This window comes from Squalius cephalus (genome assembly GCF_949319135.1).
Source record: "Squalius cephalus genome assembly, chromosome: 3".
Lineage (NCBI taxonomy): Eukaryota > Metazoa > Chordata > Actinopteri > Cypriniformes > Leuciscidae > Squalius > Squalius cephalus.
Window position 1 is genome coordinate 9588574 of NC_137124.1, and position 14998 is coordinate 9603571.

A 14998-nucleotide genomic window follows, 5' to 3' on the forward strand; every position below is an offset into this window, starting at 1 on the left:
TATTTATTATTATTTTTAAATTCTAAGAATTAAACAAATTAAGAGAACAACAAGAAATATATTACTATTGAAATAATACTATTGTGCTGTAAAAAAGAAAAGAAAAATAAATTAATAATAATATTTGTTAATATTTATGCAGCAAATTTTTCCTTGGATTTAAGCAATTCACATGGATCATAATGAAAAATCACATAAATGTTTTCATTTTATAGATGACATTAGCATTTGATTCTATTTGCAATGTTGTTATTTCAACTAATTTTCCTTGTTTTGCCCCATTCCTCATTGTATGCAGCTTTGCTGTTTTTTTGTCATGCAAATAAAACACACTAAAACGAAACTGATAGAGCGCACCTGAATGGATCTCCTACAGGGCTCATGCACAGCACAATGTGCAGGTTGTTTCTGACGCGCTCTATCAGGTAGTTAAACATGGCGTCTGGTGTCTCCAGGATATTGTCCTTCCTGGCTGAGTCTGACAGAGCGTTCTGGATCTACACAAACAAAACATGTTGAAAATCTGCTCTCACTGTCAGACATTATTAAACCCAAGCCTACAGTCAAAAGCATTAAAACGTATATGAACACACACACCTCATCGAGCTCGTCTGCTTTATAGAGATTGGGCACCTCCCCTGAGCTCAGGATGTTGTTAATGTCTTCAAGGAAGGACTCGTCCACGATCTGTGTGTCATTAAACAGGAACACAGTGGGCTTGTTTTCCACTCCTGTCAGCCGATAGAGCTTTTTAATATCTGTATGGGGAGAAGAAATAAGTCAAATATTCCATTAGGGCCACATTAAACTGTGTTGTGAAGGCTACAATGTGCATAACATAATAGATCCTTAGGTCCTGAGCATTGGGGCAAGAGGCATTATTCTTCAGCATTTGATTTACCACAACATGCCACGGGACAAAATATCAACGCCTTTGGTATATATTAAAAGAGCTTTATATCCGAGATCTGAAATTGAAAGAATAACTCAGCCAAATGCCTAACATTAGTTGGTCTTGAAATACAATTGAACAGGCCTGAATGATTAGATAACCCTTTAAAGGACCAGCAAAACAGGTTTAGATGCTGGTTTGCGGGTGTCCCCATCAGGCTACTTAACTAACTTAAAGGGATAGTTCACTTTGAAATTAAATTTTGGTATGTTTTAGCTTACCTCAAGGGCATCCAAGATGTAGGTGTCTTTTTTTCCGCAGTAGTTTCAATTTTGATATTTTTAGGTCAAACCGTTCTTGTCTGACAGTCATATCATGCAGGTCTATGGTCACTGTCTCAAAGAGCATGCACAGAGTCCAAATTAAAACAATTCCCCATCGTCCAAATTAAACAATTCCCCATCGTAAGACCACATTGATGGCCTAAGACACGAAACGAGCGGTTTGTGTGAGAAAACGAACAGTATTTATATCGTTTTTACCTCTTATAACACCACCACGTCCAAGTGATCTGAGGGCGCGAGCGCATCCTGGTATGTCGTGTGCGCAGACTGGTGCATAGATATATACACTAGATGTCGCCTTGGCTATGGCAGTTTATTGGAACGAATGTCTTTAATGCAAAATCTAGTGTATATATATCTATGCACCAGTCTGCGCACACGTCACACAGCAGGAAGCGCCCGCGCCCTCAGATCACTTGGACGTGGTGGTGTTTTATGAGGTAAAAACGATATAAATACTGTTCGTTTTCTCACACAAACCGCTCGTTTCGTGTCTTAGGCCATCAGTGTGTACTTACGATGGGGAGTTGTTTAATTTGGACGATGGGGAATTGTTTTAATTTGGACTCTGTGCATGCTCTTTGAGACAGTGACCGTAGACCTGCATGATATGACTGTCAGACAAGAACGGTTTGACCTAAAAATATCAAAATTGAAACTACTGCGGAAAAAAAGACACCTACATCTTGGATGCCCTTGAGGTAAGCTAAAACATACCAAAATTTTATTTCAAAGTGAACTATCCCTTTAACCAACAACATTTCCTTGGTCAAGTAGCTGGACTGAAAGAAGACATGAACTACTGTATATGAACTAGCTCAATTATGAGATGTGTATAAAGAGGCTTCAGGTTTTATTGTTTGTTCCTGTAGGTCAACTTGAAGAGTTGTTGGTGGTAAAACACCAATATCATGGTTTGAATTCCTTTCAAATAACAATATTGCGTTACTCCCTAAAAAAATAACGAATTTTGTTACTTAGATACTTTACTTTAAAAGTGACTTTTTCTCACCTGGGCTGGGCTTGCTTGTTTGTTTTTAATAAACATTTTTAAAAAGTTCTATTTTTGGCAAATGTAAAGACCCCTTCACACCAGAAGGTGAAATGAATAAGCCTCAGGCTGAACGAAATGCAAATTTATGCCTATAGAGTAGAGGACGCGGCTCAAACAAACATTTCAGCTGTGCTGCTGTTCTGGATTGTAGAAGAATAGGACGCCGGAGAAGTTTAACACAAACTTCAGCAATAAAAACACAAATGTGATGTTTATCTAAAGTCATTTTTGCTTATTAGTATGGCTGAATTGGATCATCGAAAGTCCGCAGTCAAGACATCGGTTAATAAAGTGAGACTTTTTGTGCGATTAATGGAATTAAGCTTACACTGTTTATCTTGTTTAACATGTTCATTTCGTCATCATTTGCTATATTCAGCAAAGTAAACCATCAGATTGAAGGCCGATTCTCGCAAAACTGTATTTTAATTTGTGTTACTTTACTAGTTACTTGAAAACAGTAATCTAATTACGTAACTCGTGTCGTAATGCGTTACCCCCAACACTAACCATACGTACACCTTTAATGCACTGGAAGTTTCTTTGGATGCAATCATCTGCTAAGTGAATAAATGTAAATTGTGTGTAGAACTCACCCTCTCTGAACTCTTGTTTGCGGTACTGTTTGGTGACCTCCACCTGGAAGACCGTAAACTTACAGATGTAAGCGGCCAGTCTGGCTAAACTCTGCCTGCCCGAGCCACCGATACCAACCAGCAACATGTTCCCCCGGAGCTGACTGATCACACGCACCAAACGCGTTACTGAGGGGGCAGAGAGAGGGCGCTCTTTCCATCATTACAATCACAACAGTGCCTGAATTATATGTCATTTGGTCAATGAAACATTAACAAACACAAATACACACATTCACACCCACACCCACACCACTCCCGCAGGAGGCCAAACAAACAACCGATCACAAAGGAAACTAATTGGCACAAAACTATAATTAGTTATGAACGTATGCATATAAACATACACGTTATACTTGCTAATTTCGTAATCAATCAGCTACGCACAGCGGCGTGTCATTGAACTGAGTGTTTGTGATGTGTGAGGTGCATTCACCGAGCTGAATGCGAGACCGCTTTAATGTCACGGCGGCAGGATGCATATAAAGCATTCTTATATGCGTCTTTGACAGTAAATGCCTGAGTGACATATAGGCTGGGGAACCGGCTGCCTAATTATTCTCCCTGCTGATGCGATGGCGTTCTTCTTTGTGGGAATGAGAAGGGTAATTATTCATGCTCGCGGGGGGTCTGAGGGCTGAAGTGCATGTGATTTTGAAGAAAGTTATATATGTGCGAGTACTGAATGAGAACTGGGGAGATCACTGATTTACGGGACTCGAAAGCGCACATTGAATCAAGGGTATTGTGACGTGGACGGAACCACATGATGAGAGCTGTATAATAACTGTTCCATGAATATTGGTGACTCCACTAGAACAAAACTTGTGGAATTTGTTTTTCACATCATTCAATGGCACCATGATAAGTTACTGAGACAGAAGCAAATTTGCTCAAATGCACAATGGTGATCGTGGAGTTCCCGTTGTAGGCTCAAACTTGCAATCTTTTGGCCCAGAGATTTAACCACTAATGCCGGGGACACACTTAACAACTAGCTGAAACATTCTAAGACTGAACTGAACACACTTACAGAATGTTTCCAACGACAGATTTTAAACACAGACTGTGAACACCGACTGAACGGGACTTTGGGCATGATCAGTCGTAAGTATCAAATTACATTCATAATCGGCCTAACAGTCGTTAAGTGTGTCCCCGGCTTAAGCAAAGCTACTCCATTCACTCCGACCATGCTCTCACCGTGCTCTATAGCGTCTCTGAAGAGCACCAGGCTCATGGGCACCACACCAGGTGTCAGGTTATAGTCCTCCAGCTGGTTCTCCATATGAACCTTTAGAGCTTTAAAGTCCAACAGGTCCTCATACACGTGTGGCTCCCTCAGGAAGTCACCTACAATAAAAACACACAAACAAAGTTGATATAGATGTAGATAAAAAATAAATAAAAAAAACATTATAAAAAAACTGTAAATAAATACATTTATAAATTTAAGATACATATGACCATTGGTGAAGTTTAGTAATAATTTAAAAATTTTAAAAGAGCAGTTACCGATTGACTTACTTTATTTATTAAAAGTAGGTGCTTGTGGAAATTTATAAGCCAATTAAGTTAGTCACTGATCAGCTAAATTGACAATTCATCATGTGGAAAACAACAAATTAATTTTCAGATTACATATTCAATACATTTTCAAATATGTCTATTTATTTATATACACATATATTTTCTCATTGATTTACACTACTATTCAAAAGTTTGAGTAGGATTTTTTATATTTATCAAGACTGCATTAATCAAAAGTGTCAGTAAAGACATTTATAATGTTACAAAAGATTTCTATTTCAAATAAGTGCTGCTCTTTTAAACTTTCTATTCATAAAAAAAAAGATATTTCTTTCCACAAAAACATTGATAATAATAATAAATATTTCATGAGCAGCAAATCATCATATTAGAATAATAAATATTCAAATAAATGCAGCCTTGGTGAGCAAAACACTTCTTTCAAAACCATCAAAAAAATCTTACTGGCCCCAAACTATTAAATGTTAGTTTATAAGTAAAATCTTTAGGTCATCCAATTAGCAGTGTGTGTGTGTGTGTGTGTGTACCAAACAGAGGGGGCAGTTTGTTGGGGCAGATGGTGTGGTAGGGGACATCGAAATGAGAAGCCAGTTTTTCTGACAATAGTCCCACAAATGTCTCCATGTCTGCATGATCCACTAATCGATCAGAGAAGACCCTGAAACACAAACACTTTTCTCAACATTCTTTTCTCCTTCTAAAAGCTGTGTGTGTATGTGCAAGCCTGTGCCTGTCTGTACCTGAAGCACTCATGAATCCAGAGGCGAGTGATGCTCTGTTTGGTGTCATGGAAGTCTTTGTGCGCTCGCAATAAACCCTGGAACACCTGAATTGGAAGACACAAAGCCTTCAGCCTAATTTCTTTTAAGGTATAAAATGATCGATTTTCTTTTGTCTGGTCAAGCTTAAAAGACATAGATGCTTTCTAAAGGTGTTTGTATGAGCATATACGTGTCTCCGATTAAAAGTGATAGTCTTTTCAGTCCGTCACTCTTTTCCTCAAGCACATCTGAATTGGCAAAATGGACCGACATGTTTTTTTTTCATCGTTCTAGAATCAGTTGTTCTGAATCAAAGTGATATTATACTCAGACTGGGTGAACCTAAAGCAAAATGTGCTCCTTTTCCAGGTGAGAGACAATGACACGTGACGCATGATGCTCAGTACCTTCGAGATGTCTCTGAGGTTGAAGAGATAATGTATTTTTGCGGGCGTGGGTAAGAAGCGGGCGGTGATGGAGTGGTAGAGCTCCAGGGTGGCCTGAGTCAGAATCCCCCCGATGGGCTTCACCTCCTCCTCAAACTCCTGCAGCTTCTGGCTGATCATGGTGCCATAGATGCGCTTTATCTGAGACTCCTGGGGAGAACAGAAGAGGAGAGGGAATTACAGGGGTGGGAAAAACAGGAAATAAGACGAGAGGAAAGGTGATATATTGATATATCAAAAACAGAGCAACGTAAAATACATGTATATTAAAGAGAAAAGAGAGCGTTTCACTTTTAAGGTTTAGACGTTATTGCATATATCACTGCACTGGTTCAAGGTGGTGGGCAAAATTTTCAGTCAATGACTCAAATTTCAGTATGTTCTTCACACACAGCTTTCATATGACTTCATAAGATTTGGAATATAGCACAAAACATATTTGGACTACTTTTATGCTGCTTTTATGATACTTTTGCAGTGCTTTGATGTGCTTTTTGGAGCTTGACAGTCATGATCTCCATCCCTCATGCATCTCCTTTGGTGTTCCACAGAACAAAGAATGAACTACATGCGGGTAAATAAATGATGATATATTTCCTTTTTGGGTGAACTATTCCTTCAATATTGCTTCAAAAAAAGATCCCTTTTATGTATTAATTAATTTTTTTGATATATTAAAAGCCACTTTCTTAAATGTTTAATGGCTTTTTGCAGCAAAAAAGTATATTTTCATAATATAACACAACTGAAAGAATGTATGCCCCTTTCTTTCTTTTTTTTTTTCCAATAAAACTGTTTGCATAAATCAAAAAGATTGCCATTAAACTGAAATAAAAATATTTCCGTTTTTCAATAAAAACTTTAAACAACTTCACTCCTAATATTGTTGGCTCTTTTATGATAAATTGCATGTGTTTTTCCTCATTTCTGAGTGTCTTCAAGCTATCTTTAAACCGGGGGGTGACAAAAACAATAACCGCTGGTTTAATCCAAAAACACCATTTGTAGATATGCGTTTAGTGCAGTTTATTGCAGTGCTTGCTAGGCGAGCATTGTATTGAAATTCCTATTACTTTTTTCTTATGCATATTTTTCCCCACAATGGCAATAAAGTTCATCTTAAACCACTTAATTCAAAAACCAGATTATTTCAGCCTTACATGTGCTATCTCCACTATAATTGTACAAATAAAGTTTGCATATATCACATTGACTTACATTGTTACAGTGTTTTCAATATCTAACCAACAGCGACAAGGTCATCATTATATTTTAATACTGAATTGTGATTAGTCTTATCTTGAAATTATTTGCATAAATTTGATTGGTCTTTATTTTTTAGTTATATAAATATTAACATTGCTGTGCCATTACACTACACAGATGATGTCATGTTACATGCAAATAAGGAAAGCATTGCAGTCATATTTTCATCGATTTCTACGTAGTTTAAAGTCAACCTCTACTCACTGTAGGGAATGTCATGTTGATGAGATTAAAACGGCTCTGCAGGCGTCCTGATATGTGAGTCCTCCCTCCACCAGGGGGCCCCATAGAACCCAGCAGGAAAATGTCCTTTAAAAACACGGCAAAGCGAGAGACATGTATTTACATGCACATCTAAAACACACTCCAATGACTTAACTGGTAAAAAAGCACACACACACCACCTTACCTTGATATACTTGAGGGTCTGTTTCTGGCGGTCGTACCAGAAGCCGTAGTCGATCCAGAGGCGGAGCAGCTCCAGAGGGGGCTGGGAGCCAAAGTCGTCCATGGCGGGCATGTTGAGATCATCCAGGAAAACCAACATCCTCTTCCCTCCCGTTGGAACGTACACACCTTTAATCCTCTTCTCTATCCGAGACTCGATGATCTCCTGCACGTTATTAGAGCTAGTCTGAGAGAAAAATAGAAAAACACTGTTATGAAGACATGACCAAGTTAACCTGAAGATGTCAAATATTCAGCATAGAATAATAACAAATGATGGTGATAACTGGAGATTGATGATAGCACCACTCTCGCTATGTGTTCTGATATTTGCTCGTCAGGTTGGGCCCTTTGAACAATGACTCGGCTCGTTACTGACGTGAGAGTGGACTACAAAATATCACTATACACACTGAGTAACCACACACTCACTGAGCGATCTGAGCATCCTGGAGTTGACGGCTTTAAAAGATCAGTGTGCAGATGTACACCACCGTTCAAAAGTTTGGGGTCGGCAAGATTTGTTCTTTTAATTAATGCTTTTATTCAGCAAGTATGCATTAATTTATCAAAAGGAACAGTAAATACATTTAGTAATGATGCTGAAAATTCAGCTTTGCCATCACAGAAATAAATAATATTTTAATATATATTTTAATAGAAATTGTAATAATGTCTCTCAACATCACTGTTTTACTGTATTTTTCATCAAATAAATGCAGCCTTGATGGGCTTAAGAGACGTCTTCTGAACATTCTGATCACCAGCACTGAAATATTTGTTCTAAGCAGCAGAGCTCAAAACTATTTTAATGTGTCAGCCTTATATGCTAGGAAATATTCTTAACAAAACTAAAATTACCAACTACTCATTTAGCTCATTATTTTATTCAGTGCGAGTTCTCTTATTACAGGAATAGTCCCCCTGGAGAAACATGGTAATGATAGCTCTTTTCAATATCTCAATATGTGCAAGAGTTTTTCGCTTGTATTTGACTTCCAAATGCTGTAATGCTTGCATGTATTCTTTAAATAAATAATAAACCTAACCAAAATTGTGAGAAAATGTATGCTTGTAACACTGCTGTAACCTTGTTGTAAAAAGTGGGTGGGACAGGTGTGTGTGTGTGGGGAGGACAATATATATATATATATATATATATATATATATATATATATATATATATATATATATATATATTGTCCTCCCCACACACACACACACATATATATATATATATATATATATATATATATATATATATATATATATATATACATACATAGTGATTGTATATTAAGAGTGGAGACACGTTTGTTTGCTTTTTGTTTTGTGATTTTACCCGGAACAAATAGCGATTCTCCAGAACAGCGTTAAAGCAGTCAACTGAAGTGCTCGTCTATGTGAAGAACAAGAGAACATTGCCTTCCGCCACTGATAACAGCAGCAACAAAAACTCACTAATTTCAAAAACATCACATTCCAGCACCAAATCGCCTCTTATTTAACACAAACGAATGAATATTCTGCTAGTCAACTGCTTCCTTTGTAATAGATACATCTGTGCCACAAGATGTTTCAAAAAGTGATAGGGACAATATCAACCCAGACAAAAAGTGGGGGGGACAATATCGGCTCAGGCAAAAATTACGCCTATGTTAAAAAACTACATCAAGATATATTCTCTGAAAGCAAGTCTTTTGCAAATTTCCATTTCAAGTAAAATCTAATATTTTCTTGAAGATGTTAAAGTGCCCCTATTATGCTATTTTAAAGTTTCCTAATGTTGTTGTGTAGTCTCCTACAACAGGTTCATGCATCAAAGGTAAAAACAGTTTCATTTTTCTCATAATATACATTTGCACCTCACCACATTTTCAGTGATTCTCAAACGACTTGTCAGTAGGGCTGGGCGATATATCGCATGACATTGTTAGGCGCATCTCGTCAATAACTTTATATACGGTGCACTTTCAGGTTTAAAACTTTGCAGGGTGTTTTCATTCACTTAGAGCTATATCACTCACTACATGAAAGGTCATTTTCAAAAATCCATAATAGGGGCACTTTAAGAAGATGTTTAGAAGGTTGTGGTTTACAAAGAGACAAAAGAAAATATGTTAATGCTTCTGTTGAGATCAAAGTTGACCATATTACTAATACTAAAAGTGGTTCTCATCACCTGTGAGGACATGTTGACAGTGAGCATTGCCCATGTGACTGAGTCCAGGCTCTGCAGGACACTCTGGGCCACTGATGTCTTCCCCGTCCCCACTGGACCCGTCAGGAGCACAGGGTGCTGAGCGGACACCAGAGCCTTGACCAGGTAATGATAGCGTACCGTGTCCACTGTGGGGACCATGATCTTATAGAATGGAGCGCTGCAGAGAGACAGATCATAATTAAAAAGACGCCAGCAGGAAAGTAGAAAAGTGGGGCAGCTAAGTATGAGACATGCTTTTAAAAAAGGACAAAAAATGAAGAGAATAGAATACAGAGCGAGAGAGAAACAGCAAAAAGGGGTAGGAGAAAATAGAGTTGAGAGAGCAGAATGAATGAGAATAACAAGAAGGAAGAGGAGGTGAAAAAGTCCTGATTGAAAGACTGAAAATTGAAAGATGTAGCGAGACATTTCAAATGAATAGAGGGGAAAAAAAAAAAGAGTCAGGTAAGAAAAAAAAGAACCCCAGGATGGAAAAATGGACAGCCGACAAATAGGGAGCAAAGAGAGCCAAGAGGACAAAGGACAATGAAGGGGAAAGAGTTGGACTGACATGACAAATGAGAGCAGGGGAGAGAAGAGAGAGACGAAGAAGGATGAAAAGATGAGAAATATGAATAGACAGGGAATTCAGAAGCCTGGGAGCCAGGCGAGAGGCCTTTGACTGAGCCCGCAGGCGGCTGGCAGAGACCCCACACACACACACACATCTCACTTGGAGGTGTAGCGCCAGCCTTTGGGCAGCTTGTCCTCAAATGACGCCCACGTTTTGTTCTTGGTGTCCACGTAGTACTCGTAGATGGTGTCCTGAGGTTTAATACAACAATTATTTTTCCAGTAATATATTTGTTTCTGTAGGCAGAAAGGCTAAAAGTTTGTTGTAGACACACAACATCAGCACTTTCATGTACCATTAGCATGTGCATGCATAAATTTACATTTATCTATTTCATACTGTATGTACAGTACACTAATGTAATCCCCTCCCTCCCCTACCCGAGAGCCAAAGCGGCGTTACACACGAATGTGTGGACTCGTAGGATGACCGTGAGTGTTTAGGGTGCCATTTGGGACAGGGCCCACTGTATACCTTGTTAGGAAAAGTTCCCTCTATTTCCCGTAGGAAGTTGTCAATCTTCTTGCGTCCATCCTCATCTACTGCCGCGCACAGAGACCATATGAGACTGAAGATGAACCAGAGCTCCACCATACGACCAAAGTTTTCAGAGTCCGCTGGGTTCACCTGAGCAGCCAGAGAGAACGACAGCCTTGATCAGCTCAACTGAACAAATTGTTTAAAGGTAATCATGATTATTTTGTGAAAAGGTTTGTACGCTATAAAAAGCATGACTTTAAAAATTGAATCACCCTCATGTTGTTCCAAACCTCTATGACTTACTTTCTTTCATATGATGCTATTTAAAAATGTCATTATTTTGAATAGAATAGGTTAACATGCTTTAATGTTCAAAAAACACATTCTTTTTCACATACTATAGATTATATCAGTACCTCTATTCCCAGTCTGTCTGAAACACGCTGATTTCTACAAAGCCCTCCTTCTGAAAAGCTTAGAGTGCTGCGATTGGCCAGCAGACCCAGTGTGTTGTGATTGGCCAAACGCCTCAAGCGCGTGTCTGAAATGTAACGCCCCTTACCATAATCACGAGCTTCAGCTTCCAAGGCTTTAAAGGGTTAGTTCGTCCAAAAATGGAAATTCTGTCAGTAATTACTCACCCTCATGTTGTTCCAATCCCGTAAGACTTTCATTCATCTTCGGGACACAAATTATGAGTAATTATGGACAGAATTTCCATTTTTGGGTGAACTAACCCTTTAAGCAATTGTAAACACACCGTAAATAATGTGGTCGTTTCGAGTCCGATACTGATACTGATACTGCTCAGGAACAGCTTTATAAATAAATCTTAACATCTGATTGCTTATTTCATCTGTTTTCAGAAGGCCAAACAAAATGGTTTTGCTTTCGTATCCAAACAGCGTCTCCGCGACATGACAACACTACAGTTCACTGGAGCGGCGTTTTCTCTCTTTGCGTATGCCTTTGGGCTGGGAATATGCTGATATTTCATACTGTGATATAGACATTTGAGGAAGTAATTTCTGGACTTCGACTGAGGTATTTTAGGTAGGTCTGGATCAGTGCTCTCTGTCACTGTAGATAGAACAGCTCTCTTTGTGGGAGACTATGAGCTTTGTAACTTTGCAGAACATATACATGCACAAACATTACACTCTAAAGTAAAACGAGAACGTTAAAAAAACTCATACGACCCCTTCGAATAATATACTGGCTCCATGCAATTACAGTTGGAGTTTTCAAGCTTCAAAAAGGACACAAATGCCCCATAAAAATATCATAAGTCTGTTCCTCACATATGGCTTCAGAAGACTTGGAATATAGCATGTGTATGATTGTATAGACCAATTTCATGGTGCTTTTCAGCTTGACAGCCTAGTTTCATTATATAAAAAAAACATTTTATGTTTCACAATGAAAGAAAGTCATGTGGTCCATGTACAGTTGCAATATTGGCTGTACACATCAATGAGGTGAAAGTGTTCTGACCCCGTTCACTGGAGTGGCCAGTGTGTCGTAGAGTCTACACAGCGACGCCACTCCGTTCAGTTCAGTGATGGTCACCAGCTCCTTACAGTGAGTCTTCTTAAAAGTGAGGGTCTTGTCTATGTAGCGATCAAACAGCTGCCTGAGATGATCCGTTTCAACCTGAGAGCGAAAGAGAGAGAGAGAGAGAGAGAGAGAGATGAAGCACTTTCCCAAACGTTTAATATCATGGATACTTGAGCTAAGCATTGTGTCCCAAACCTTCTTCCGTTTTTCCATCCAGGACTGAACATAAGGCTTCCAGCTCAAATCAGAATAGTCATTGTAAACCATCCCGCAGCGAGACACGGTGGCAGGGGACGCCATGGCTAGATCCTCCACTTCAAACAGTAATGAGACCTACAACACACACTCTCATTAAAGCTTAAAACCCAACCAAATAAGCTCAGAACTGTCACTTAACTGAAGGGCCATTAAGTATTTCTATATTGAGACTTTTTTTTAACTTAAATTGCGGGAAAAACCCCATAACATTTGTTGCTGATTTTAATGGAAAAATGAACAGACAGAAAAATATTAATTTATGCATTACAGGGATTTATTATTATTATTATTGTGCATTATAGTAAAATAAAGACTTTAGATTTTTTGGCATTACAGTAATGAGAATTTGGGAAGAAAATACGCTTGACAAAAAGAATTCCTTTTCTTGATGCAAAATTCACTACTGTTCAAATGTTTGAGGTCGGTAAGATTTATTAAATGTTTTTGAAAGAAATCTCTTATGCTCAGCAAGGCTGCATTTATTTGATAAAAATACAGTACTATATAAAAATATAGTAAAAGCAGTAATATTGTGATGACAAAGCTGAATTTTCAGCATCATTAATTATTATTATCAATGTTGAAAAAGGTTGTGCTGCCTAATATTTTTGTGGAAACTGAAACATTTTCGTTGGGATTCTTTGATGAAAATAATAATTTTTTTAATAGAAATCTTTTGTAACATTATAAACGTCTTTACTGTCACTTTTTAAAATGAATTTAATGTGTCCTTGCTGAATAAAAGTTCATTTCTTCTTCTTTTTTTAAATCCAAACTTTTGAATGGTAGTGTACACAGTATGTTTTCTTTTTGATTTTGGAATAAAATGTGCTTTGGCATTTCTTCATTAGATTTGCCCAATAACTGAAAAAGAGCACAAGTGAAGGAAATAAATAGTTCTATGTATGGTAATACCCTGATGGTGGTGGGGTTAAGTGGGGTGAAACACACAGTATCAGGTCTGGAATCAGAAGTGAAATAACCCTGGGTGAGCTGCATTCGAGGTTTTAGTGTGTTACGGCTATCGTCTGCCGTCCACCGGTACCTGTTCAGGCATGGAGATTCTCTCTCCGTTGATGAGTGTGAGGATTTTGTTGTCGTCCATTACAGAGTTCATGCTCTCGATCCACAGCGTGTCCACTGGCCCGTCAAACACAATCCACTTCTCATCAGGCTTCTCATCTGAGCTCGGCCACACAGAGAGGAAGTGTTAGTGCTTCACACACACAGAATGAATGTGAATTTCCTAATACACCCTGGATCTCTTTGTCTCTCTATTTTTCATTTTCCAGTACTCCTCTTTTCTCTGTCAGCCTCATTTCCCTACTTTGGTTTCGCAGACACCAGAGAGACTTGCAGGCAATTGTGGTGAAGCCTCTAATTGATCATTTATCTTTTCCTGTCCCGTTATCTGTCCATGTGTGTCTCATTTACTGAACTCAAAACAATAAAACACAAGCACAGAGCACGGCTCATCTGTCTTACACACACATGCAAACGCGCCCTGTCTGGAAGCAGCAGGCCTGCTGGCTGCCTGGTAAGTGTATAACACCAGAACTGTCACACACAGCTACAGGAAGTGTCACATTTCCTCTGGGCCATCTTCCTCTCTGAACAGGGAGGAGGGGACGCACACAACATACACAAGCCGCATTGAGCCACTGCAAACCGTGATTAGAAAGCTGGAGTTCAAAATGTTGTGTATTGCCAAGTCCAACCAAATTTCTGCCATCATTTACTCACCTTCATGTTGTTTCAAACCCATAAGACTAGTGTTAATCTTCAAAAAACGAATTAAGATATTTTTAATGAAACCTGAGAGATTTCTGTTCCTCCACTGGAAGTCAACTTTGAAGCATCAAAAAGTTTTGAAAGAAATTCATATGAATCGAGTGGTTTGGTGACAGTAATTGATAACAGAAGCTAGAATTTTGGGTAACCTGTACCTTTAAAAGGATAGTCCACCCAAAAATGACAATTCTATCATCATTTACACACCCTCAAGTTATTCTTTGTGTCATTTTTGGGTGAGCTATCCCTTTATGACCAGTTCAAGACCCCTGACACCGACCCCTGGATTAGACAAAAGAAACTGAAGGAGCCACTGAAACAGAGAAAACACCATGGGCTGCAAAAAGTGAGATAATCATTGGTTGACAATTGACAGGAGAATGGTGGTGCTCCACTGAGAGTCGTCTTTTTGGTCAAAATGGCCACAGAGTTTAAGAACTGATAGGACACTCCTGTCTGTGAGATGGAAAGAGTTTAGGATTTACAGCATGAGGGCTATAGACAAAACGGCTCTACAAATTAGGTTAAAAGCGAGGCACAAACGAAAGGAAAATTTAATTGCAGGGGAAGCGGGAGAAAAAGAAAGTTCTAAGCAAAATTAAATAAACAAACAGCCTGAGGTGTTCGAATCAGCAATTCAGATCAGAATCCATTAGATCTCTGCATTACTGCACAAGAG

The 14998-nt window shown here is 38.6% G+C and overlaps 1 protein-coding gene across 1 annotated transcript in view; it reads right to left on the reverse strand.

Annotated features, from left to right (window-relative positions):
- Window positions 1–14998, reverse strand: part of dnah2 (dynein, axonemal, heavy chain 2) — a 154784-nt gene that overhangs the window by 34042 nt on the left and 105744 nt on the right. The window contains exons 44-58 of the mRNA XM_079867707.1: window positions 13574–13710; window positions 12466–12603; window positions 12208–12366; window positions 10708–10860; window positions 10333–10424; window positions 9579–9777; window positions 7359–7583; window positions 7154–7258; window positions 5645–5833; window positions 5217–5302; window positions 5004–5134; window positions 4129–4278; window positions 2887–3054; window positions 598–758; window positions 358–497 (exon numbers count right to left, since the gene is read on the reverse strand). Coding sequence (XP_079723833.1) covers window positions 358–497; window positions 598–758; window positions 2887–3054; window positions 4129–4278; window positions 5004–5134; window positions 5217–5302; window positions 5645–5833; window positions 7154–7258; window positions 7359–7583; window positions 9579–9777; window positions 10333–10424; window positions 10708–10860; window positions 12208–12366; window positions 12466–12603; window positions 13574–13710 — 2233 coding nt within the window. The remainder of the gene's footprint in view (window positions 1–357; window positions 498–597; window positions 759–2886; window positions 3055–4128; window positions 4279–5003; window positions 5135–5216; window positions 5303–5644; window positions 5834–7153; window positions 7259–7358; window positions 7584–9578; window positions 9778–10332; window positions 10425–10707; window positions 10861–12207; window positions 12367–12465; window positions 12604–13573; window positions 13711–14998) is intronic.